General features: G+C 44.2%; 1 protein-coding gene across 1 annotated transcript; it reads right to left on the bottom strand.

Annotated features, from left to right (window-relative positions):
• Nucleotides 1–650: 650 nt before the first annotated feature.
• SELENOO (selenoprotein O) lies at nucleotides 651–15,333 on the bottom strand. The gene is made up of 9 exons (XM_080634078.1): nucleotides 14,791–15,333; nucleotides 13,078–13,281; nucleotides 11,965–12,145; nucleotides 9,068–9,198; nucleotides 8,380–8,660; nucleotides 7,968–8,121; nucleotides 5,639–5,824; nucleotides 4,366–4,522; nucleotides 651–3,709 (listed from the first exon to the last, which is right to left on the bottom strand). Exons 1-9 carry the CDS (start codon nucleotides 15,237–15,239, stop codon nucleotides 3,524–3,526), a joined length of 1,929 nt encoding a protein of 642 aa, XP_080490204.1. The 5' UTR covers nucleotides 15,240–15,333; the 3' UTR covers nucleotides 651–3,523.
• Nucleotides 15,334–24,814: the final 9,481 nt, after the last annotated feature.

Here is a 24,814-nt window from a genome sequence, read left to right as displayed (position 1 = left end):
CACACTGGCTGCTATGAAGAATGTTAACTCTGTCCTGTCCAGACCCTGCACAAAGTAAAATCAGTTTGCATTTGGAAAACACTACTTGTTTAGAAAGGACATACCCAGATTTAGCTGAAACAAGAAAAACTAATGTGTATTTTCAACTCCAGTGTTATGTGAACACTTCAGTATGGAAATTTTTTTTTGGGAAAAAAATAGTCTGCATCAACTACTCAGTTTAAACAAACAAAATGCATCTTCACTTTCTATCCAATGGCCTATTTCTGTGAGCAGTTTGAAATCACATCCTGTATCTGTTGACATAAAGGGGTGGGTTTAATTCCAGTGATGTCAGGAAGAATAAAAGAGGTGTCAGCATAGGTCTCATGGCCAAGTAACTAGGAAGGAGGTGTCTCTTTGTAAAAGGTGAGGGTTCTTACCTTGCTCCAAGCACACTACCAGGATCCCTGGTGAGGCAGGAGACTGTACCTGTGATGATCTACTCCTCAGAAAACACTGCAGAAATACGAAGTGAGATGTCTGTGATATGGTCTGGCCATCAGATGTCAACATAGAGCAAATACTTATAAAGAAGTGAAGTCTGCAAACTGTGGTTAAGAGCAAAACTCTTTCAGAAAACAGGCATGAAAAAGAATATTAAAATTGAATTTTAATTTTTTTATAAAAGATTCCAAGAAAGCCACAGCGCTTGTTTGGGGAAAATACAAACAAAACCAAAAGAAAAACATCCCACAAAACATTCCAAAGTGAGAGCTGACAGCAAAGCATTTGGGAATTACAGAGTTACAAGCTCATCAAGCAGAGTTACAGTGAAATCTTAAGAGAGTCATGAGAGGACGTGACACCATCCTCTACCAAGTGAGACCACCCAGAGACATGTCCCCAGGAGCTTCGCAGTTCAGTTTTGTGACCTGGTACCACCTGCTTTGATGCAAGGGTCCTTCCAGCTCCACAGCCACAGACTGTTTGATCATGTGTTTCCATAGAAAGCAGTTGATGCAGAGTCACCAATTCATTTTTCATTGTGAGCACAAGCCCACGGCTTTTATACAAGCAGAATATTTGACCAATAAGTAGTGCTATTTTCAGGTTTACCTATTGCAAATACAAGCTGTAAAAATCAAGCAGCAATTTATGATTCAAGTATTTAGACTCCCAAATGTCAAAAGCTGTATTCCCTTCTCTCTGAAGAACTGAGCTAAGAGATAGAGTTCTTGCCTGGACAAAATCTGGTCTAATTGTCCTCAACCTCCTGTTTCCATCCTGCTCCAGAACAAGAACAAGAAGAATCAGAGCTGAAACGACTACCTGCATGTTGCAATGAGTGTGCAGGAAGAGCACAAGCTTTCCACTTGGTTTCTTCAGACACAAAGCATCAACATGACTGTTTGCACTGAGAAATCAAGCAGTTGAGTATCAGTGCAGTTAGACTATGTGCAGTCAGACCCTCTTCATATTCCTACCCACCAGTGAACACACTTCATCTATACAAATATAACATCACTGAGTGGCACTCCAAAGCAGTCACACCAAGGGTTTGAAATCATCATTAAAGGCTTTCAAAACCTGTTGCACTGCATCTGTCTATCAGCAAAGAATGTATTTAGCAGGAAACACCACCACGTTTTCATTCCTCACAGTTACATTCAATTTCACTTTTCAAAATGGCTATTTCAAAGTATTCCTCTCTCCAGGATTTTAGCTTTAGAAGTACATCATAATTTGTGTTTTATACACAAAATAATCTGGTAGTTAATTCTCAGACTCCTACAGAAATGGGTTATTTCTAGAAGGCAATCAGCTGCATGGGCCAGCACTAGTTGTTGCCCACTTCTCCAAGGTACTTCCTCTTTCAACTATATCAACTATATCATCCTTCCAGGTACTAAGTAAATACACCTTCAAGCTTGTCCTTTTCTGCAAGGGCTCCAAAACATTACAGAAAGTGCCATCAAAGATTCTAGCTTGTCACAAGTCATTATTCAGCATCAGTTTCTCCAGGTCGAAGACAAGACACAACAACATTTACATTCAAAACATCACCCACTCTGTTGTAGCAGGGAGGACAAGTTGGTTATCAGTGCAGATTATAAGCGCATCCCAACTGTTCTCCCTGTTTTTCAGTAGCTTGTATTTTGAGGAAGACTTAGAAGAGCACAAATCAACCTGAGTTAACACTAAGCTTGCACAGGGGTGGAAGAGGAATTTAGTAGACTTAAACTCACAGTGTAAGATGGTGGTCTCTTTGGAAAAGAGAAACCTTTGCATTAAACCAAACTTTCCCAAGATTTCAGGTACCTGAACCAGTAAGTCCTTTACAAAGCAGTTCAGAAAGCCAAGTAGTAACTAACTTATGGAACAACCAGTTTTGGCTGATGTGGCAATAATGATGTGGCAACCAACCTTCTGCTGAAACCTCAACTGAAACACTATCAACAAGTAATTTGCAAGCAAGTCTCCCACCGCCTCCCATATCCTCTATGATCTTTAACACAGGCTCAAATTAACATGTCCTGAATGACAACTTTCAGTGTCAAGCTTCTCAAAGACTGTGGAAGCAAACTAAATGGTGCAAGACCAGAGTGGGAATGGAAGAATCCCACTGACCAGTGTGAATAAACAGGCACCCCACCTGCACACTTCTTGTACAAGAAGACTCTGTTAAGAGCACATAAATAGCAAATGAACCTGGATTTGGGTACTGGGGTAGTTTAAGGTCCACACTGATTTGGCTAACTGGCCTTGCCCAAGTCAACTGGCTTACAAACTGCACCCATGATTTTAGTAAATATTTACACATGTTGTATGTGAACATACTGAACCTGAATAAACCTTAACACCAGGACTTTCCAGTGCAAATGCATATGGGTCTCCCTTCATTTCGCTCTTAATGTATTAAATAAAAATAAAATCCCATTGCTCCCCCAAGCCCCAGCCTGCACAAATTCTCTGAAAATAGGTAATGATTAAATATCAATCTGAAGGTTCACAAGAAATGAACTTCTTAATTAAATGAAACATAGCTTCAAACAAGCAACACCAAATCTATTCCTCCATTAAAGAGAACTAATAGTCCCTGCATAGAGAAAGCAGTAAATAAATGTTAGAAGTACTATTAGTTAAGACATCAGACAAAAACAGATCAGATTCCTGACTTGCTCTTTTTGTCTTCACATAACAACTCCATTTGGATGTCTGAAACTCAGCCTGCCTCAACATAAAATATTGCTTTCTACTTGCAGTGTATGAATACTTGTGGTATGAATAAAGGAAAGACTTTCAGTCTCAAAACATTTAAATTACTGATATATGGAGACTGTTGATTGTCATTGGTTTGTTCCAATGATCCATGATTGCTTCAAATAAGCATAGGTGAAGACTGCTGCAGATGCATCCAAATGCAGGGTTGTTTCAATAACTTAATAGCACTCTGATGTTTGCCTTGCTGCATTCTTCACTGCTGAAGGAGGGTCAGACTCTTCCGTTTACAGCAAAAAACAAAACAAGGCAGTTACGAAGATCATGTAACACAGAGCTCTGAAGCCCACAGTGGAGGTTTACTGCTATAGGGTAGTCTGCTTCTGGTCTCTTGGGCACAAGCAGTTGCTGCAGCAGTTGCTCCCTCCTCTTCTGCATCCTCCTTTACCCCCCTGAAATCTTCTGCTTCTTGGAATGGATTCTCCAAGAGTTTCAGTACATTTCTTACCTAAAAAGAAAACATTGCATGGTTATGAGAAAAGTAAAATCAAAATGATGTAGAAAAGAACCTCACACCAAATAATGATTGGGTGCATTGTATTTAATATGCAAACCCCAGGCAAACCAAATGTTAAATAGATAAACAATATGCGTATCAAAGAAGCTGAAAACTGTAAAATTGTAGCTGGCTGAGTTTGTATCTGTGTGGAAGTCAAGCTCAGGTAATTTGAAATACAAGTATCAAATACAAGTCCTTGTGTCATTTCTCACAATTAATTCATTTTCCCATATTCTGCATGTAACAATTCCCCAGCTGAACACCACAGGTGAAAACCAGTTTTAAAAGACAACAGCACAGCAAGGAATGAGTGTACATTAATCCCTAACTGCTTCCCAAGGTAAACACCATTCTGAAGACAGCAAAACAAGGTAATCCTGGGATCAGTCCCCAAAAGGTGGTGAAGCTCAGATTCAGATTTTCAATTCCTTTCTTCATTTTGCAGTCATTAAATTTACAGCTCCCTCAAAAATACTACAGGCCTTCTGAACCACAAATTCCCAACCCCCTTACTGCCTGACATGCCAGAAGGAATTTCACCAGCCTAATGTCAGTTATCAACAGTACCACTACACATCCACGCAAGCCCAGGAGTAAGAGCATACCTCTGAGAAATCCCCATTTTCAGCTGCTTCTATGGCATTCTGGGCAATATAATTTCTCAGGATATATTTTGGATTGTTGGAATTCATAACCTTCACACGATGAGTGTTCCAAGCATCAGCATCACTAACACTTTCTATTTCTTTTTGCAAACGGTCTCTGAAATCAACCAGTGAAAACAATGGTTGGGATCAAGAATCACACGTAAAAGTTGAAACGTTTCCTTGCCTTGAGATCCTTAATTTGTAGTTTTTAATAAACATTACATCACCAATAATCCCCTCAGTTTATAAAATGCAGCATGACAGCACATAAAAACCCTTCATTTAAAAACAGCATTACAGACCATCAGCAGGTTCTAACTAGGCTCAAGGAAGCGGCACACCTTGCATATTCTCTGACAAGTCAGACTGAGACACTGGTGCACAGTCTGTTCTGCACTGCTCCACAAAGACCATTGCATTTAGATCTTGTCTTTAAGGATTTCTATGGTTGTTTATTGGTTAAAGTATGTGACATTCTGTCCAAGGGGATACAATACAGCTGAGGCTGTTTGAGCTACCTTTCAGCTGGAATACTTGCTAAAACTCTCAGCCCCACTGGAAAACATGATCATAGACAGCCAGGTGAGGAATGCAGTCCTGACCTAACCAACTAATGCTCTACTAACACGGGGTTCTTTGTTAAAAAAAAAACCCACAACAACAAAAAACCAAACAAACAAAACCCCAAACAAACCAACCAAAACCAAACACACACCCAACCCCCCCCCGACACTAAGTTTTTAGGCTTTTAAGTCAGGCCTATTACAATAGTCTGGCCATTCTTTTCCTCCTAATGATTTCTTTTAGAGTTACTCCTAGACTAAGAACACTTCTACTTGATTTCTATATTAATAAATAGATCTTCTTCCTTTCAGAAAAAAAATCAGAAGGATAAAAAGCTGACAGGTCAGTCAGTTGCAGTTAGTGAGCATTTAACAGCTCACAACTGGAATTACTCTCTGCTAGAATTCAACGTAAATGTTCTTGAAGCACTTTAATACTAGATTTGATGCCAGGTGATTCCTATACCCCTAATCCTCCCCAAAATCTAGTATACATAATACAAACATTCACAGCAACACAGATGTAGTTAATATCCAGAGTTGCATGGCCCCACATCTCTCCCAGACTATATACCTTGATACAGGGCGTTTTTTCAAGAGATAGGCATGTTGTTCTCAAATAAAATGAGGAAATGAAATACACTGCTCTGAATAGTGAGAAACCTCACCTGTATTTCTCTAGCCATTCTTTCCAGTGTCTTTTATTTTTGCTGAGTAAATCATCTTCTGTTAACTGCTGCAGTTTGGAGAACTGTTCTATGCGTTCTAGCTCTTTGTTTATATTGGCTTTTGTTCCAATTAGTGCAAACAGCTGAGGATTAGACTGAGCCAGCATCAGCATCATTGACAGTTGTCTGGGAACAAAAGGAACACATTACATACTAACCTTGGGCTGCCTATCAAGAACCATCTTTTTGCAACCATAAAGTAGATATGAAACATTCACAATAATCAGTGATTTCACTGGGGATCTTAAATAACAGCACTTCATTAACAGAACAATTTTTAAATAATAAATTATGCTAATTTTACTGTTTCTCCCCCATTCTTCAGTGTGCGTGTTTGCATTCCTGTCCTACTTAAAGTACAGATTTCCAGGATTCCCAGTGGGTTTTAGATGTGCAATTCTCATCAGAATACCCTTGGAACTTTGAAAGGACTTTGGAATAAGGAATTTGAACTTAGGCATCAAGATAATACAGAGTCCATAGGTTCTGTGTGTTTTCAATTTCTTTTCCTGACATTAACACTGTATCAGCATGCAGAATAAGGATCCAACGCCTACGATTTTACCAGTACCAATAAAAACCCAAATGACCTGGGGGAAGGTACCTCATGTAAGTCATACAAGATAAGTTTGTTTATCTAATTTCTTTTTAGTTAGCCAGTCTAAATCACAGAATGAGAAGTGCTCTGTGGCAATAAATTCCTAACATATCCAGGCTATTTTGCTGCGAGTTTGACTAGGGTTGATTCTTTTCCAGTCTGACTGTGTTAGCTGTCGCTGTACAGCAGCTTTCAACACTATGCTATGCTAACTTTCATTTTTCCTGGATTCACAACTGCACTACAGGATAAAGTAAAATGAATAAAAACCCCCAAAGAGTATAAGTTGGAGCATATCAAACTACACTGAGTGTTTTTATTTCCTTCTATAATGCATTTATAAACAAAGGAGAAGAATGCTATTCCCTGGCCCCAAGACAGACAACTCATTATATCAGATTATACTTCCCTGCTTTTAGTAAGCAAAGATAAGATAGGTGCTTTGATTTCTGAGTTTATATAATAGTATCCAAATCTGATTTACACATCTGACACACCCAGCTCTACAATATCCAAGTGCTGTGATGAAAACAGCTCTGCACGCACTTTAACACAGTGCTATTCCCCTCCAAAGCTTTATATCCATATCATGATGATTTATAGCTACGTTTCACATTTCTCAAAGCCTGAATGCAGTGTTTAATGAAATTCTGCCTTGTCTCTGTCACAGGAGCTACCTTCATATTGCATGGTATCTGCTAACAATACCAAAGTAGCTGAAAACTGGAACTTAAATAAATTAAGGTGGTGGATACCGCTTATTTAATTATTTTTCATTTTAGTGTATCACCACAAAACTTAAATAACCCATAATACCTCCAAAATGATAAATGGCTACAGCCAACCACCTTGGCATAACCCCAAATTTGTTAATACAAGTTTCACCCCAACCCATTTTCTCTACTCCCTGCTTTATGCAAATTATTAACACCACATCAAATTCTTCAGCTTTTTCTGTAGGTTCATTACTTCATGGAGCACATATTGAACAGAGGGAGGGGAAAAACATGCCCAAAATACCCCCACTTGAATTTTTTTCCCCATCTGGGAAGATGCTAGGAAAAATATGACAAATGAATGGGTCACACTCATTCCCTGGTTTCCACTGCTCCAGAAAGTGAAAAACTGCTACAGTCACTGTTATAAGCAGCAGTTGAACAAACTGATTCTTTCCACACTCAAAGTAGCTGGACTGCAGAACATGGCCCATCAAATGGGACATGGATGGTACCACACAGTTTTCAAAGCCTGAAGTGTGCATTTAGGTTATACTTAGCCTGGTGGCTGAAAGTGATTTGCTGTCAGTACATTGGCAGAACATGGTACCATTGTTGTTCAAATCCATTTCTTCTATAAAATATTTCTGCATCACTTCACCATCTGGCACTCTCATGGCCTTAGTCAGCAGAGACAGATGAGAAAAAGAAAAAAGGACCAAGCAAAATCTCGGACAACTTTAGCCCTAGAGCCAACTGCTGCAAGTCACTGCTGAGCATACGCCAGTCACAAAACACACAAGAATTTGCACTGCTGTAGATCATGATGCATCCAGTTAACAGTGAAATAGCAAAATCTAAAATCAGTCAAATATGACACAGCATGCAGGGTTCATTATGGTTATAATGAAACTAAAAGCACAGGCCAAAGTGTTTAAGTAATGAAGAGTATTACCTTGGATCCATTTGTGGTCTGAAAGCAACTTTCAGTTCATCCACAGAAGCACACTGACTTGTAAGCTCTTTTAAGAAGTCTTCCAGTTTTGAAGGATCAGAGTCTACCACTGAGAATGAACTCAGCAAGTAGAAAATGTTTGTGAAGTCTCCACCTGAAAAGGTGAATTCTATGAATAATACAACTAAACAATCAGCAGGAAAACGGGTCCCACACCTCCTTCCTAACTCCCCCCACAGCAGCACCACTCAGGTCACCACTCTGAAGAGGTTATTTGCCTCTTTCATACATACATATATATATATATATATATGTATACACACACACTATAAATGTAGTATAAACTACATTTTGGTTTGATTACAGATACTGATGAGCAACTACACAATAACCTTCTGTGCTCTTGACCAACCTGTGAGATGCATGGTTTCAAGGAGTTCTGATACCAGTTTACTATCTTCTTCTAGTTCCAGCTGGATCAGGCCTAGCTTCTTCCTCATCTTCTGTAAATAATGTTTCTCAAATTCTGCATCATATTCCTCTTCCAGGATGAGTTCACTTATTTCCAGGGGCAGCTCTGGAACTAGAGCTTCAGCAAGCTTCCCCAGGTTCCACTTGCAAATCTCTGGTTGCTTGTTGTAAGCATAGCGCCCTGTGTTATCAGAACCATTGCAAATGTGCTCAGGGTCATATCTACAAATGAAGAAATAGTTAGCATTTTCTAGTTATCTGGACACCAGTAGAGTAAGAAGTATTATTTTTGTTACTTCAGTCTCCCCTAGGAAACTGGAAGATTTTGGAAAGAGAATCCTCCTTGGTTCTTTTCTCCCAGTTACCTCATTAGATAATTTCCTGCCCTCTCAAACACTGAGAAACCCCACAGGCTACAAGAACAGTCTAACACTTCGAGATGTGAATATGGTTAAAAAGAAGTTGAAAAGAAGAATTACAGGGCGACTAGAACTAACTTAATCTACTTTGCCATAAAGAAGGTTCATAAATCTGCTTTAAAGTTAACATATTAAAGCAACCGCGAACATCAAGACAGCTCTACACAGCAAATACATAACACACATTTCAAATAATTACGCCACACTGACCTGTCCATAAATCCAAAAGGGCCATAGTCAATGGTTAGTCCAACTATGCTCATGTTATCTGTATTCAGCACGCCATGGCAAAACCCAACACACTGCCATTCAGCTACCAGCCTCGCTGTTCGTTTCGTTATCTAAAAGAAAGGTGTTTTTTCCCCATTTATCAACACAATATATTTCCAATACATTCTTGTATTTCCCAGCATTTCCTAGTCTGAACTGATGTTTCTACAGCTCCTGCAGAAGCAGATTCTGGCAGTATGCCACACACAAATATCTTAACAGCTGGCTTCTCTCCTTCTGTTTCTCAGCCTCCCTTTTCTGTTTGTCTCCTCTTCTTCCCCCCCTACTTGACTGCAACTCAACTGACAGCTTTAAAATGCGCTAGAGACAGAACACTGAAATACGGTAAATTGTTTGACAACAGACTTGCCAACTACTGTAGTCATTATACAAATATATTGTTTTGTTCACCAGAAATTTTAAAGACTGTTCAACTGCAGGTAGAAGAAAACATAAGCAAAGCCTAAGAAATAAAGTTAACTTTATGCAACAAAGCCCAGCATAAAGTCAGCCTTTTGGTTTACTTGGTATGTAGGAGTGATTTACAGGAAGGCAAGTGGTTTGCACAAAAGAAAAGATTCCTGCTAACAAATTTTAGTACTGATAAGTACTTCCCTCAATTGCTGAGAGTGGAAAAAAGCTACAAGGTTAAGAAAACCTATTCAAAGAACAGCAATTTGATTTAAATGCCACTCTTCACTGAAAGCATGTTTCATCAGAGTTCTTCCATTGCTTGACTGAAGACTTACTGCTGTGGAATCCTTGAATGCAGTCACAGTGCCCCATTCTTCAAAGAAATAGCATAACATTTTAAAGCAGTTCTAGTTATTGAATTATGTCGGCCCAACTGTCAACTACAACTAGATATGCCCTATGGAATCTAAAATTCAGGAAGCTAACCTGGCTTTTAGATAAACCTAGCTATTTCTAAATCCTTTACTGAGTTGCTGTAAATACAAATTTTACACTGGCACTAGCTAAAACTTTTAAATCAAACTATTTGCACAGATGAAATCACTCACCTTCCCAAATAGTTATCAATGTACAGAAATTTAAAGCTCTCCAGACTGCAGTGTATTTTATTAAGGTTTAGAAATTATTTAGTTAACAGACGAAACATCAGTTCTATGCCTCTGTATTCAAACCCAGAATTTTCCCTTTTTTAAGAGTGTGCAGTCAGGCAAGGAAGAATAAATGGAAAAAACTTGTCCTGGGATAATGTGACAAGGAGTAAAACCCACAAATGACACCTGGAACAGAAACTTTTGGTTCCCCTTGAGATCTCATGCTTCCACTTTTTACAACATTCTCATGCTACGTACTTTACCCATTTTTGCTGAACAGGGCAGTCAGCTGCATATGTCCATAACTGGTTACTGGCACACCACGAGCCAGTAATGGGGACACAACCTGCGCAAGGGCTCTGTGCCAGGGAGGTGGTAAAAAAACCAAAAGAAGTCTCGGCAATCAGCACTGGGATGCAAGCATTCCAGCAGTAAGGCAGTATCCCGACTGCTGATGTCTTTGTGTGAATCCATTACACTCTGCCAGAGAAAAAGAGAAATCCCACTACTGATAACACATAAAAGCAATCAAAGCTTGGGTGCCACTCACAGATGGGTATATTGATTAGAAAGACAGCTCTGCACTCACTTTGACCTTTATTCTTTTTGATTATGTTTTTCTACTACTAGCCATACCAGAAAACAAGTACTATGTATAAATAAGTAACAGCACTATCTCAAGGGCACAATCATTTAAATTTAAACACACCTCCTACAAATTATTTCAGAAGTACAGATAATGGTGTTTGCATTTGACAGCACTGTCTAGAAAGCAAACACTTGTACTTTTTTTTCTCCATTTCTTCCACAGTGCATAAAGAAAGATAAAACACATTACAGCTGAGCTGGCAGCACATCACCACTACTAAAAAGATAGATGTGCTTCTCAAATTAGGTAAGGAACTGGGATGCTTTTCAGATGGAGAAAGGTATGGAAAGTCTCCACTCGAGAGAAAGCGTGAGGATGCAATGCCAGCACAGGCACCAAGCACAAAAGGCACAGGCAGGAGCACAACAAATAAACAAAGAAATGGAAACGGGGGCAATAAGAAAGGATGCCAGGATGGGGGGCAGTAAAACATTTGCTTCTGAAGAACTATTGCAAGTAGGCTCAGGCTGTGTTAAAGGAAAATAAACCAAACACAACAACACCCCCCCCAACAACAACGAAAATCAAAACAAGAAAACCCCAAGAAAAGCAAACCAAAACACTCCCCAAACCTAACCAAACGACAAAACAAACATGACCCCCACACCCCCAAAGTCAAACCCCACAAAATCCAGAGAATGATTTTAAGCCTGCCTTTTGACCTCTTACTGGGCTGTTCTGAACATGCATTTCAAACATTCCAATACTAAAATATTCCTGTTTGTAACTTGGAACATGAGAGACAGAAAGGGACTCAATGTTCTCAGTACTTTATAAAACGATGCCTTGCAGGTGATGTCTTGGTACCATCAATTCGCCATCTGACAGTCAGGGCCAGAATTCCCCCTTGCAGTCTAGGACACTCTCAGCAAATGGAGACAAGCCTTGGGAAGCTCTCCCAGAGCAGAGAAATCATGATTTACTGTTAAAAAGGTTAAAACCACTTTCACAGGTGTGATCAATATCAACATTGCTTTCATCAATACATAGCCCTATTAACAGTGTTTTCTTCAAAGGCAATCAGAGGATACAAGGTATTAACCAACTCCAGTCATCTGTGCTTGCAGATGAAGTTCATAAAGATGACCACTATGGATTTAGGAAGAGGCTCTGATCTTTCTTACCTCTTTGAAGAAAGCAGCATTCCTCTGAATACTGTTGTCTGAATAAGCCTCTTGGATTTCTGGATAGAAAGTGCTGATCACGTAATCAAGCATCTGTATTCGAATATCATTGCGGTTAACACTGGGGCCTTTGCGTCCTGTGTATTCGTCAGGAGGTTTGAAAATTTCAAATGAACCAAATCTGTTTTTAAAATAATAAAAACATGTTTAAGTATTACCTGGTACTATTAACGTCATATTACATGCAATAAAAACATCTACTGTTGTAACCCTAACACCACATAATCTCCAGCTTAATGTCAATCCTCCAATGACCTACAGAAAAGACCCACAAGATTCCTGCACTGAACCTACCAAGGCTCAGTGACTCAACACAAGGAAGCACATACATACAGCTAAACTGACAGATCAGGACATAGACAGTACTGAAAACCAGCTTGTTAAAGTCTCTTACAACCACTTCTACAGAAAAATTCTTTCCCTGAGTAAAGATACAGGAATAGGACTTACTAAAATACCAGACTGTACATCAAGCATGTAAGTTAGGTTTTTCCACGTATATATATAAATACACACATACACACACTTACATATACATGGATATATTCCTTACATCTCATCTTCCTCTAATTCTAAGGTTCTATTACCTTATAAGAAGTAATGCAACTTCCTGAAACTCCTAATGTTGTGTGTCAGAGCAGGAACTTCGAACACTTCTTAGGCAGGGAAAAACACTCAAACTGTGACAGTACAGTATTAGAATAGCTTTGAATTAAGGGTACAGCTAAACCCAATTACCAGCATCAAAACCCCCCATGTATTCTGTGCAGGCATAAATGTGAAAAAACTCCTCTGAGGTCTGCAGAACTCAGTTCTTCTTCTTACCTGGCTAGCATCTTCAGGGTTTATCTGTCTCTGTGCTATGAAGTCAGCTCATCCCATCCACTGGACAAGAGCAGTAGCTTCCTACACCCCACCAAAAGAGTTCCAAACCCCCGTGAGGAGGTTTGCAAGAAACAGGCAAGTGTTTTGTAAACATTTAAAATGGTGTTTTAAAAGACTGATGTGCTCGGCTTTAAAAGAATAAAAAACCCCAACAAAAAATACTTCTACCTTATAAATGTAGAAGCTATCCGCAGAACAACCGTACACCTTTCATTTTTTGGATTCCCATCATAAAATATGTCACGGACGACTTTTGAGTCCGATGTCACACATGTTCCAGCCCTTGTTGTTGGTATTCCGAGGTGAAACATTGCCTCGCTGCACAGAAACTCCCGTATGCTCGATCGCAGGACCTTCCGGCCATCAGCTTGTCTGCAACAAGAGGACATAGACATTTTTCAGGCTATAAAGGCAGGAACTCCTGTCTACCCTTAGCAGTGGGGAAACAAAAGCCTAGAAGTGACACACAGTGTTCATGGCCATACGACAAAGTAGTGGCAGATCCAAGAATAAAAGCTGGACCTTCCAACTTCTGTTAAAGTTCAATTTATATGGACACAACACGCCTGCAATGAAGACCATGAGTAACAGAAGAAGATAAACCTTTCAGTTACACATATCCCTTCTAATCATTAACTCTGTTGTTTCTATTGACACAATAGAGCCTTTAAAAAAATAACTGGGCAAGTAGATCTATTTTATTATATAAAAGGTGAATGGCTACTGTTATGGCACTTAAAAAGTAGTATTAGCTGGATCTCTCTGGGTAAGTAATCTAGAAAACGGATGTTAAATAGAGGTATGCATGGCAGTTGCATTTAAAGAGCACCCAAACAGACAGCAAATAGCAAACTAGTTTATTCAATAGAGAACAAGTGAACAGAACAGATGCCAGTGGTTCTGAGCCCACAGTCCCAGCACTTCAGTAGAAGCAGGCAAGCAAGAGAGCTGCCCAGGGCAGACCTAAAACGCTACCACCATATCTGAGGTTTTCAGTATGATTTCCTTAATCTTCACTGGAGAAGACCTTCAGAGCACCACTTGTATGAAACTGAGGTGGTATTGAGCCTGTGCACAGCCGGAACATAAAATATAGGAAATGCAAGCAGAAAAAATTACCTGAAAGATTAAAAGCAGTGCAGGGTAAACTAACTAAAGCAGACATACATCTCCTGCAGGGATTTGAACAGCATGCCATTTCTGGGGCTTTTCCACCACTCCCTCCCACAGGAAGGACAGAAGAAAGGAAGGATGGAGGAAAGGCACTGCTGGCATAAGGACCAGCTGCCACAAGACAGGGCTTAAAACAACCTGGTCTAGTGGAAGGTGTCCCCGCTCATGGAAAGGGGGTTTGGAACTGGATGATCTTTAAGGTTCCTTCCAACCCAAACCATTCTATGATTTTAAATACCATTCTTGTGGGGCATAGGATAACACAGCAACAAGCACTTTGGCAGTTAGTAATAGCTGTGTAAACACTGCTGGCCCCACTGCCACCATGGTCTGCGTCCTCCTCAAGGGGGAAAGACTCAGAGGAGGATAACCCGAGACGGAGAAGCTGTTACAGTCTTATTTTCCAGAGGAAATTTTGCCACCTTCTGCTTTGGCATTAAAGCACCACACTTGCTGCAGCGAAGGGGAAACGTGAGGGCTTAAGAGCCGACCTCAGCCCCGGGGAGCGATCCTCAGAACGGGACCAGCTGCACCAGCACCTGCCGGGGCAGGCAGGCAGCAGGCAGTCCCCGTCCCGGCCTCCCCGCACGGCGGGGTCGCCTCGCGGGGGGCTGCGGGGTGCCGCTCCCACAAAACCCAGCTCCACTGGGATCCTCCGGCACCGCCCCTACCCGCTGGGCCAGGCCGGGCCGCGCCGCGGGGCCTTACCGGGAGAAGGGTGTGAGGCCGGCGCCCTTGAGCTGGATCTCCCAGCGCTCGCCCCGCGGGCCCAGCACCTCGCCCAAGTACATGGCGGCGCCGTCGCCCAGCTGCCCCGCGAAGCTGCCGAACTGGTGCCCGCAGTAGCAGTGAGCCGCGGGCTCCGAGCCCGCCAGCAGCCGGTTCCCGCTGAAGTACAGCGCCGCCTCGGCCTCCGCCGCCTCACGGTCGGCCGCGGGCTCCTCCAGCCCCAGCAGCGCCAGCGCCGGCAGCGACATGGCCACCAGCCGCGGGTTCTGCAGCGGGCTGGGCCGCACGCGGGAGAAGCAGGCGCCGGGCACGGCCCGCGGCCCGCCGGCCTCCGAGGCGTCCACCGGCAGCGATCGCAGCGCAAGGTTGTCGAAGCGCAGGGCACCCAGCCAGCCCGCGCCGCCCTCGGGAGCGGCACCCTGCTGCATGGCGGCACCCGCGGCCCCGTGCCGGCACGGGCCCACCGCCGGCCGCAGCAGCAGCAGCGCGGGGAAGCTGCGGCGGCCGAAGAGCGTCACCGCCATCCGCCTGCCCGCGGGGAGGGCGGGGACAGGGGCGGGCGCAGCGGGCCCTAGGGTGTGGGCGGGAGCCGGGCGGCGGGAAGCGGTGCGCTGGCAGCGGGGCGGACAGCGAAGTAATAGCCGGCCCCGTGAGGGGTGGCCTCCGCTCGCCTGGAGGCATCGCTGAGGGGCTGCTGACTGCAGCCTACAGCAGGTCTCGGGGGGTGAGTGCTTGCTGCCGCTTTGCTGGTGCCTTGGCACCCGTTATTCAGGGCACGGAGCGTTCGCCTCAGGTGCGCCTCGGGTGTGAGGAGGAAGCGCCTCTGCGCGGCACGCGTCCCGGCTCGGCGCTGGGCTGGGTGGCGTTAAGATGTCCTGGCTGACGAGGGGAGGAAAGTCAAAGGAGAAGGAGGATCTGGAGAGCTCCCCGAGCCGCGAGGAGAGGGGTGTGCTGGTGCAGGCCATGCTGGAGCACGGAGGGGACCCGTGGGATTATAAAGTCGTCGGGCAGGACCCGACCCTGAAAGGTGCGGAGAGGCAGTGGCTGAACTACGTGTCGGTGTACCACCCCAAGGGCGAGAAGAAATGCTCGGCCCTGCAGTGGCTGTTGTTCGACCTGGCGCGGGCTTTGCAGGCGGCGGTGGAGGAGAAGGAGCAGCGCATCCGGAACCTGCAGAGCAACCTGCAGGTGGCTCGGAACGAAGTGCTGGCGCTGCGGTGCGACAGCTCGCTGCTGAGCGAGCAGGAAGAACAGCTGCGCCAGCTGCGGGACGAGCTGCGGGACGAGGCGGCAGAGAACGCCCGCCTGCGGAGGAGGGTGCACTGCTTGGGCACCCTGCTGACGCTGGGGAGCGGCTTGGACCAGAGGAAGGTGGCAGCTCTCAGTAAGGCAGACTGGGATCCAGAAGTGTCGGATGGGGACGGCTGGAGTGTGGAGGCGCAGGAAGAGCTGTCGGTGCAAGGAGTGGGTGCTGCGGCGGCTAGGAAAGTAAAGCCGGCGGAGGGAAATGGAGGCCAGGGAGAGGGGGATATGTCCGGGAAAGAGAAGGTTTGGAGGAAACAGAAGGAGGGGTGGCCCGTGTGGGTGAACCGAATGTGGGCCCTGGAGCGGTGCTCTGCCTTCACGCAGGAGGTGGCAAAGCGGGTGGTGACCGCCATCGGGCTGCCGTGGCCCAAGGTGGGGGCCGTCGTCAGAGCCCTGCCTGCTGAGGAGGTGTCGGGGGGAGAGATCTTGCGGCTGGTGGCCAGGAACCTGGGAGAGTACGAGCCCCTCAGAGATAACATGGACGGGGCACCCTGGAAGGATGTCCAGGAGGCGTCAGCCTACGTGTGTGGGAATGTCTTACTGCGGGTGCTAAAGCAGAGGGAGAAGCCAGTGCCCCCTGACTTTGATGTGTGTGGGGTGAACGTGGAGCAGGGGGACGTGGCAGTGCTGGCCTGCCGTGCCCCCGAGCTGCACAAGGGGATTTTCATCAGCCTGGGGGCTACGTTAATCGGCCGCCCCCTCGGTGAATGCATGGCTGCCTTGGAGAACATGGGGACCCTGATGGAAGCTGAGGGGCAGGGGGTGGCAAAGAAGGACAGGATGGGGGTGAATGGGAGGAAGTACATTCCTAGAGGGACAATCTGGAGATATTTAATAAGCCAGGGGATGAATGAAGCAGAGCTAGATAGCCAGCCCACAAGAGTTTTACTTGCCAAAATGAAGAAAATCTTTCAGGAAAAGGGGGTGAAGCAAGAGGAGATTTGGGAAAAGCTGAAGCAGATGAATGCATCAGCTCCTCACCCTATCCCAAACAGAAAGCTATACCCATCCTTGGGGGACCTTAAAGATTAAGAGCTGCATCCCCTGGTGTCGGTGGGATTGGCATCCACCACACTGACCTGATGTGCAGGGGGCAGGGGCTCCATGGGGGTATGATGTCTGTTGAAGGGTAGGGAAATTACTTTCTTAATTGCTATGGGATCAGAAACAATGTTATTAGATTATCAGGGTCCTGCCTAAATCTGTTTGGGTATTTGTAGTGGGAAAGGGAAAAGTAGAAGCCCAGTTGTGGATGGGTGGATAAAGGGGGGGGAGGTTGGGCAGCAAACATTTTAGGAATTAATTTCCTGTATGAGTTCAAGGTAGATCTGTACAGAGGGAAACTGTATTGCTTTGCTACCTAGAAGTGAAGTGACTGCAGGAGCTCCCAATTCAGCAAAGTGCCAGTCTAAAAGTAAAACAGAATCACGGGTAGTAAATGGAGAGTATGAGGTGCTTCCAGCCAGAGACATCCCCTCTTCCTGTTCTAGTACCCATAGAGTACTGAAGCATGAAGGGTTATGAGGAGGCTCGGGGGGTGCACTGAAGGGTGACTGGACTGGGATTTAAAATGTCTGTTTTCAGTCAGTGCGAAATTCACATACCCCAGGGCTGTGGGGTGTGTGAATGGTGGAAGCTCCTTGCAACCCCAGGGATTACACTAGATGATCTGTAAAGGTCCCTTCCAACTCAACCATTCTGTGAACTGTAAATCCACATTGGGTTATGCTTCTGAGCCCTGGGAGTGGGCACCACTTGAACAGTGGCAGATCAATTGTGTGGGTCTCTTTAAGGGGCTGAAGAGGGGGTTGTGTCTGTTTGTATTTGTTGTTACTGGCAGAACAGCAAGATGGACAGAGGCAGTGGCAGCGTCTGAGACTACTGCTAACATCACTGTTTGGTGACTATGTGAAGTATTGAACAGACGCAGTCCTCCAGTCTTAACTGGTTCAGATACAGGAAATCACTTTACAGGTGCTTCAGTTCCCAAGTCCTGTAAAAGGGGTGAATCAGTTGACTCATATTTCCTGCCATGCACAGCCCTACAGGGTACTGGAGGGAGCTCATAGGTGCATCAAGGTGAGGCAGAAGCTAATTGCTGAAGAAAGAAGACTAAGATGGAGCATTCCTGTTTGTGTGCTAGGCCATGGGAACAAAGAGCTTGCCAGGCACCACTGTGGTCCTGCCCCACAGACATGGGAAATGTGGTCCTATCCACGCCCTGGGTATGAAGGGGAGGGCCCAGAGAAAATTTAGGGGTGGCTGTGTTTTGTGGGTTGGGAAACACAAAACTAAATGGAACAAAAAGGGGGTGGGGTGAGTGTTGTATGTTTTGTTTGTAGATGGGGCCCACTGCCCTGAAACCACAGGGAATGTTTCCAACATGTTGGTAAGACTGGTCTTCAGGATCACACATGGCTGTGGGATTGATCATGGGTGTGGAGCACTGTGTCACCAAGAACCATCTTCAAGGTGCTTATTGTTGTGCTTAAACATCAGCAAGAATATTGTAAAAGCATTGCAGGCCCCCTTCATGTGTTCTTGTGGCTTCTAAGAGTGTAACTGGTGGTGTTTGGTAATGATGCAGACTGTATATGCATTGCTTCGCCTGTAAGGAGAGCGGAAGGATAAAGGTGATCTCTGTGGCTCCAGGAGAAGACCAAAGCTGTGGTGTTACACCAGGTGGCATTACATTCGTTTGCCTGTTCTCAAAAGTGGAGTTTTGTTCCAAACTGTGGGACTGATGATGTCTGTCTGGGAGCTGAGCGGCCTCGCTGGGATGGGGTATTCAGACAACATGACAGCATACAGAAGAGAGCTGAGAAGCTGGAGAACAGACAAGTTGCAAGCCTGAGACCACCTTGGCGAGTAAGGAACTGTCAGAACTGGAGACTGAAACTCTGAACTGTATGTTGTTGCTATGTCATATCATGAGCTGGTTTCCACAGCTACTGTTATACAGCACTTAATGCACTTAATCCTGTACTACTGCTATGCAGCACTTAATGCACTTAATCCTGTACTTGTTGTTAGTTATGATAGAAGTCATGTTGTTCTTTATTCTGTATATGCCCTGTTTGTTTCAAAAGGGAGGAATGTGCTCATGTGCCCAGTTGAACACCTTGCGTGCATTGCCAGCCTTAACAGTTGTGGTGGCCTCCAGCTGGAAGGGATTGTGTTTATCAGCATCCGGAGTGGTCTGTCTGTCTGTCCTTGGAGGAGATCAGCAGACCAGGGGGTGGCTTGTGAGCAAGGTGTCCTGCTGGAGCATGCAGCCCCATAGAGCCAAGGCCCTGGCAGTGCTGGCAGAAGAGTGACAAGCAAATGCCCCTGCTGCTGCCTCCAGTATGTAAACTGACAGATAAGGTCCTGCTAGTGCTTGGGCAGCTTGCACGGGAATCAAGGCTAATGGGGAATAGTTGTGTCTGATAACTGCAGGAGGTAAACTAAGCCTAATGGGACAACTATGGGGGAGTTGTGGGGAGCCAGGCTGCCTGCAGTTGGTATTTCAGCCAGTAACACCATGTAAGGCTGGGTTAATGGCGTCTGAAATTGCCACAGTTAGGTGTGGCTGTAACAAAACCAGGACCAGTGGGGAGGAAGTAATTGGAAGCAGGTTGTTTATTTGAGAGGGATTTGGGTGGAGGAGAGGAGATGTCAGAAAGGTGGCTCCTGATGCTGAGGGATTAAGTCAACTGAAGAGGACCAGAGGGCTCCTGCTGATGGAGTGTGGATGCCTACAGCTGGCAGTGGCAGTGACCTGCAGACTCAAGCCCTGAGAGGCTGGGAGCATTGCCTGGGATAAGCTGCTGGACTGGCTCCATCAGGTCTCTGGCTTCATAGTGTGGTGTGGGGGCATGAATCTGCACCTTGGCACTTACAAAACTGCCATGGAGGGGTGGCTGTGCGTGAGATGTGTTAGATCTGAGATGAAGAGCTCATAGCTTCATAGCTGTGCCTTACAATTTGCATAAACATGTAACTTGGTCACTATTATGGTACTTAAGTTCTGGTTATTTTTGTTTCTCTACTTTTCTCATGCTGTATTCAGCAGTCAATAAACAGCGTTCCTCAGTTATATCTTGGGGTAACTGATCTGAGGAGCGGCGTCACACCCCATCACAGGGGAGTGGTCCACACTGTGGGAGCGCTGCCTCCTACAAGCCTTCCTCTAACAGATCTGGGCATCCTGGTGAGGGATGACCTTACGGGTCAGGCCCAGGAATGCTGCTGCTGGCCAGCTGCCTGTGCACATTCAGACAGGTAGCAATCCATGTATGTAGTGGCCAGGCAAGAAACTGACGATGACCACGATGAACCATCAAGGCTGCTGTGGGCTCCCCAAGTCCTCCCGCTTTGCCACATGCCAAAGAGCGGCACCAAGAGCCTGCCAGGGTGGTCACGGTGGGGTTGAGTGAGAAGCCCACTGAGTCTCCAGCTACCTTAGAAGAGCAGCAGTCCCTCAATGTGACAAACAAAATGCGTTAACCTTTTAGAAGAATAAGAGTAAAGGTCTGCTGCGACTGGGCCTTACATGAAGGGCACATTAAGTCTATCCTTGAGATGCTACAAATGAAGCAATCTGTGCTAATTTCAAGTGTTTTAAAACCCATGATTCTTACAACAGTAAAATTTAGGTGCACTAAGGATGTTCTTCTCTAGCAATGTAATTCTCTATTTACCCTGGAAGCAACATCATGTTGTTTGGCAGATATTTAAATTTTTAAAGTGGAGATTAATATATTATTGCTGATTCATCAAGAACCTGCCCCTCAAGCATCAATACAATCACAACAAGAAGAAATGGATATATACTGCAAGTCAGTAACTATGCAGGCTGCCTCTGTTTTGTGTTTAGTTAATACCAGGTACCACATCTGTGAGTCAAAACCCAGTATCTCCAAGGTATCTCCAAAGTATCTCTCCAAGGTACCTGTCTCCTTTAGAGAACAGTTTAGGGGCTGTTAACTTAAACACAGATGCACCAGGTAAAACCACCTGCAGACAGTAGATGGCACTAAATTATTACTATTACTCATATTTTCCAGCTACTGCAGAAGGCAAAATAAAAATGCAACACGGTCCCAGCTGGCAAGAGAACACAGGGATGGAAGCAGGAAGAGAGATGCAGGAAGGTGGAGAGAAGATGCTCACGGGCAGGTGGTGCATACTGAGAAGTCTTCTGCGCTGCTCGAGGGTAAAGGACCAAGTGATCTCACCAGTTTGGGCTGCACACAGCTCCAGGGGCTGTACTAACACTCCTGCTGGCCATGGACGCAGGCAGAGATGCAGTGCATTGATAACCACCAAAATAAAAACATCACTCCTAATTTTTTTTACCCAGTTTATGAATTTTAACTCTGAAAGAACCTCACTTAGCCAGGAGGAGATACAACCCATTCAAACTGAGGTAAGTATATAACAGCTTTTTAGTCTGACTCTTTCCACTTTCCCTCATCAGTCTTGATGCATCAGCACTGAGTATCATGATAGTGTACATCTTCTTACACACATGCTCTTCCCCCCCAGACTAGCACCACTAGAGCTTCCACATACAATATCAAACGAACCAACATTAAACAAGCAAGGTTAGCATTTTCTCATGTTGCGCCACAGCCCCTCCAGCATGGAGCTACTGAAGGAGCCAGGGCCCAAGGGCAAGGTCCTGTGCTGGAGCAAGAGCATGTTCTCAGTTGCCACCTTTTCCCCTACTGGAAGTGAGGATAAGGCTATCCCCATCTTTGCTGCTGTCACCTCCCTGGAGTACAGAAAGCTTCATTTGCTCCAGGTCAGTAAGACAGCAGCATGTGCAAGGCAGGGACAAGGAGGTGGATACTCCAGCTGGGACCTGCTGAACAGGACAGCTGCTCCAGCTATTCCCCATCCCCTTCCCAGACAGACCCAGAAGTGGGAATAAGCTGTGGAATAAGCACACTGGTTGTATTTTTTTCACCTGAATGGTCAATACATCCATTTCAGCTTTGGATCTCTGGAGCTACTTGTGTCCTGTGTTCCACACACATCCAACGCAAGAGCTGAGCACAATGCTGGTCTGTCCATCAATCGGAGCTGAAAGTGATCCTTCTCCTGCAAATTCTTAAGAACCGCCCCCAAATCATGCAAATAAAATCAGTCTCAACACACTCAAGTCTAAAATTAAAGTTTATTTCAGTTTTAGAAAGAAACAGGAAAATACATACAGGAGTATCTTAGAGTTACACAAGTGACAGTGTGTTGTTTCTTTTCCACGTGTAGTTCCCACTATTGCCTGGCACTTTGAGATAACTTGATATATTTCTCAGCACCTTTTAGATGTTTGACAATACACACACAGAAAAACAGCTTCCAGTGGAAATCCAGGCAGTGTTAGTCACCTTCAGACATAGACTTTTAAATTTGGTTCAGTATTTGGTATAGAAAAGAGACATCATGAAAGCAACCCTGGCCAGCAGCATGATGGGGAACAATCCACTCAAGAACAGGCAGCTGCTCTCTGGGTGCGCAAGCTGAGGCTGCCTGACTGAGCAGTGCTTGACAGCTCATGTGCTGTGCAGGTCATCTGCTGGTCCCAGCAACAGTTTACTTTGCAGATGCAGCTCCAAGTGCTGAAGGGAACTTTGCCTGACCAAGGAAAACAGGACTGCACTCTGCTGCACACACAATCAAAAAGTATGGACCACTGGCTGACAAAGTGTGCAAAGAGCAGAGTACGCAGCTGGTACATTATCTGTATGGAATGCAGCTTATCTATCCAGTATGAATACTTCATTAATAGTTTTTTTTAAGTAACGGTCATATTAATTTACCTGGCTCAGTTTGAAAGACTAAATGCTTTTTGCCATTAAACACCTTTTCCACTTAATGATTCTGTAACTTCCATGCAGAAGGCAGCACTTTTAGCACAAGTGATTGTGCCTGATGCTCAGCCAGTGTTTGAGCGCTTTGCTGGGCTGGGACTAAGGCCATCAGCTCCTTGCATGATTGAGCACTGGAGAGATATTAAAAGAAAAGCAGCAACAACAACAGTCAGCTCACCATGCCTAACTCTGGACTCTGAATTTAGGTACTCACACTGAGAGGTCAGTCTCCCTGCATGTTCAGTAGGGTAGGGAAACTCATCCTTTCCTCTCTTAACTGGTAACATACGTTGGGCAGAGAAACCAGTTTTCCTACTTCAGCATTACACTCAGATGCCCATCAGTGGGAGGTTTTTACTCCACCTGACATTCTTGTTCAGACAAATATGTCAGATGGTGAAATTACCATGTCCTAGACCTAGCTAACCAGTGTTTGTTCTCAATGCGAATACTGATGAATAAGGAAAATAAATGCCTTCAACAGAAAGGGTGGTTAAAATACTTTATTCTTTATATCATAGAACATACTGCTGTTTACTTTAAATCACTTTGGAGTAAAGGCACACATTGTTAAAAATACTTCAAATTTACATCACATGTACAAATGCATAAAACAAATGTACATGTCACCAAACGAATACAATATGGCTTCACAGGGTTGAGGAGGGGCTGGGACAATTCAACATGTATTTAAATTTTACAGAATGCTGTTAAGACTGAAAGGACTGACTAGAACAGAAAAGAATGGACCTGAACCACTGATTATGTTACATAAAGAGTACAGCACATTGAATAATACAACACTGAGCATTCGTGTATGAATTCATAGGATTGTTAGTTCTGCAAATTCATCAGGCTTTCCAGTGCCATTGAGTAAATCCTGCATGCATATGATCTGCCAGTTTGCAACAGTGGGAAGGTAAACTGCAAATTCTCCATCCACTAACAGGTTCCTTGAAGAATCTGCTGATATGCTTTGTAAAAAAAGAGTAAAACCATCAACTTAAGGTATTAACTGAAGAAAATGACTGAGTAATGAATGGACGACTTACACGGTGATTACCTCTGGCTAAAAAGCATAAAACATTAAGTCTGCAAGAATGCTCTGCGACAATCATTCAGCATTAGTCCCACCCAAGTTTAAGGCTCATACCTAAAATTTACCTTAATTTGTTTTTGTTTGTGTAAAATTACCTGAGCACAGAAATCCAAGATCTACAGAGCTTTTAAAATACCTGCAGATACCTTAAAAAGCTGTAGATAACTTAAAGCAAAACATCAATATATTGAATTTTACCAGCTAGAAAGTCTCCAAAAGAAAAAAAAAAAAGCAACCAACAAAACAATATTTTGGTATGTCTAGTCTCTTCAATTTACAATACTGAATCCAGCAGGATTTGGCTAAATAATACACTTTAAATAAGCTAATCTAAAGGAACAGAGTGTCCTGTAAACATCTGACACAAACCACATTGCATTATGATGGTGTGGCTATACCTTCTCTATGCAGGAGAAAAACAATCCAAGTGGTGGCAGTAATGAGGGGTGCAATCTAAAGGCAACGTTCCTGTTCTTCAGTAAGGCTTGTAAAAAATTGGAGCAGTGTACGTATGACAGCCTGTACAGTTCTGAAATTGTTTGAAAGCTCTCAAGTTTAAAAAAGCCTAAATGTTTGAAGTATAAAACACACATTGAGAAGACGTCCTTCTAAGTTACGTGTAAAAGTGTCTGGCACCAGAAACACTCACTAGGTATTATTATACCCAAGGGAAAAAAAGCAAAGAATCACTCAAGACAAGTGTCCCTGAACTTCGGAGCAGATGCAGCCGATTAGGTTACTT

The sequence above is a fragment of the Psittacula echo genome, assembly GCF_963264785.1.
Source record: "Psittacula echo genome assembly, chromosome: 1".
NCBI lineage: Eukaryota > Metazoa > Chordata > Aves > Psittaciformes > Psittacidae > Psittacula > Psittacula echo.
The sequence above is the reverse complement of the archived record's forward strand: the minus strand, read 5'-3'. Positions and strand labels throughout refer to the sequence as shown.

Excerpts from the sequence above, each read along its gene's own strand:
- SELENOO (XM_080634078.1), bottom strand. The coding sequence starts at position 15,239 with ATGCAGCAGGGTGCCGCTCCCGAGGGCGGCGCGGGCTGGCTGGGTGCC. Across the intron at positions 12,146-13,077 it reads ATAGCTTCTACATTTATAAG|ATTTGGTTCATTTGAAATTT; the intron begins GTAGAAGTATTT and ends TTTTAAAAACAG. Across the intron at positions 8,122-8,379 it reads TGAAACCATGCATCTCACAG|GTGGAGACTTCACAAACATT; the intron begins GTTGGTCAAGAG and ends TCACCTTTTCAG.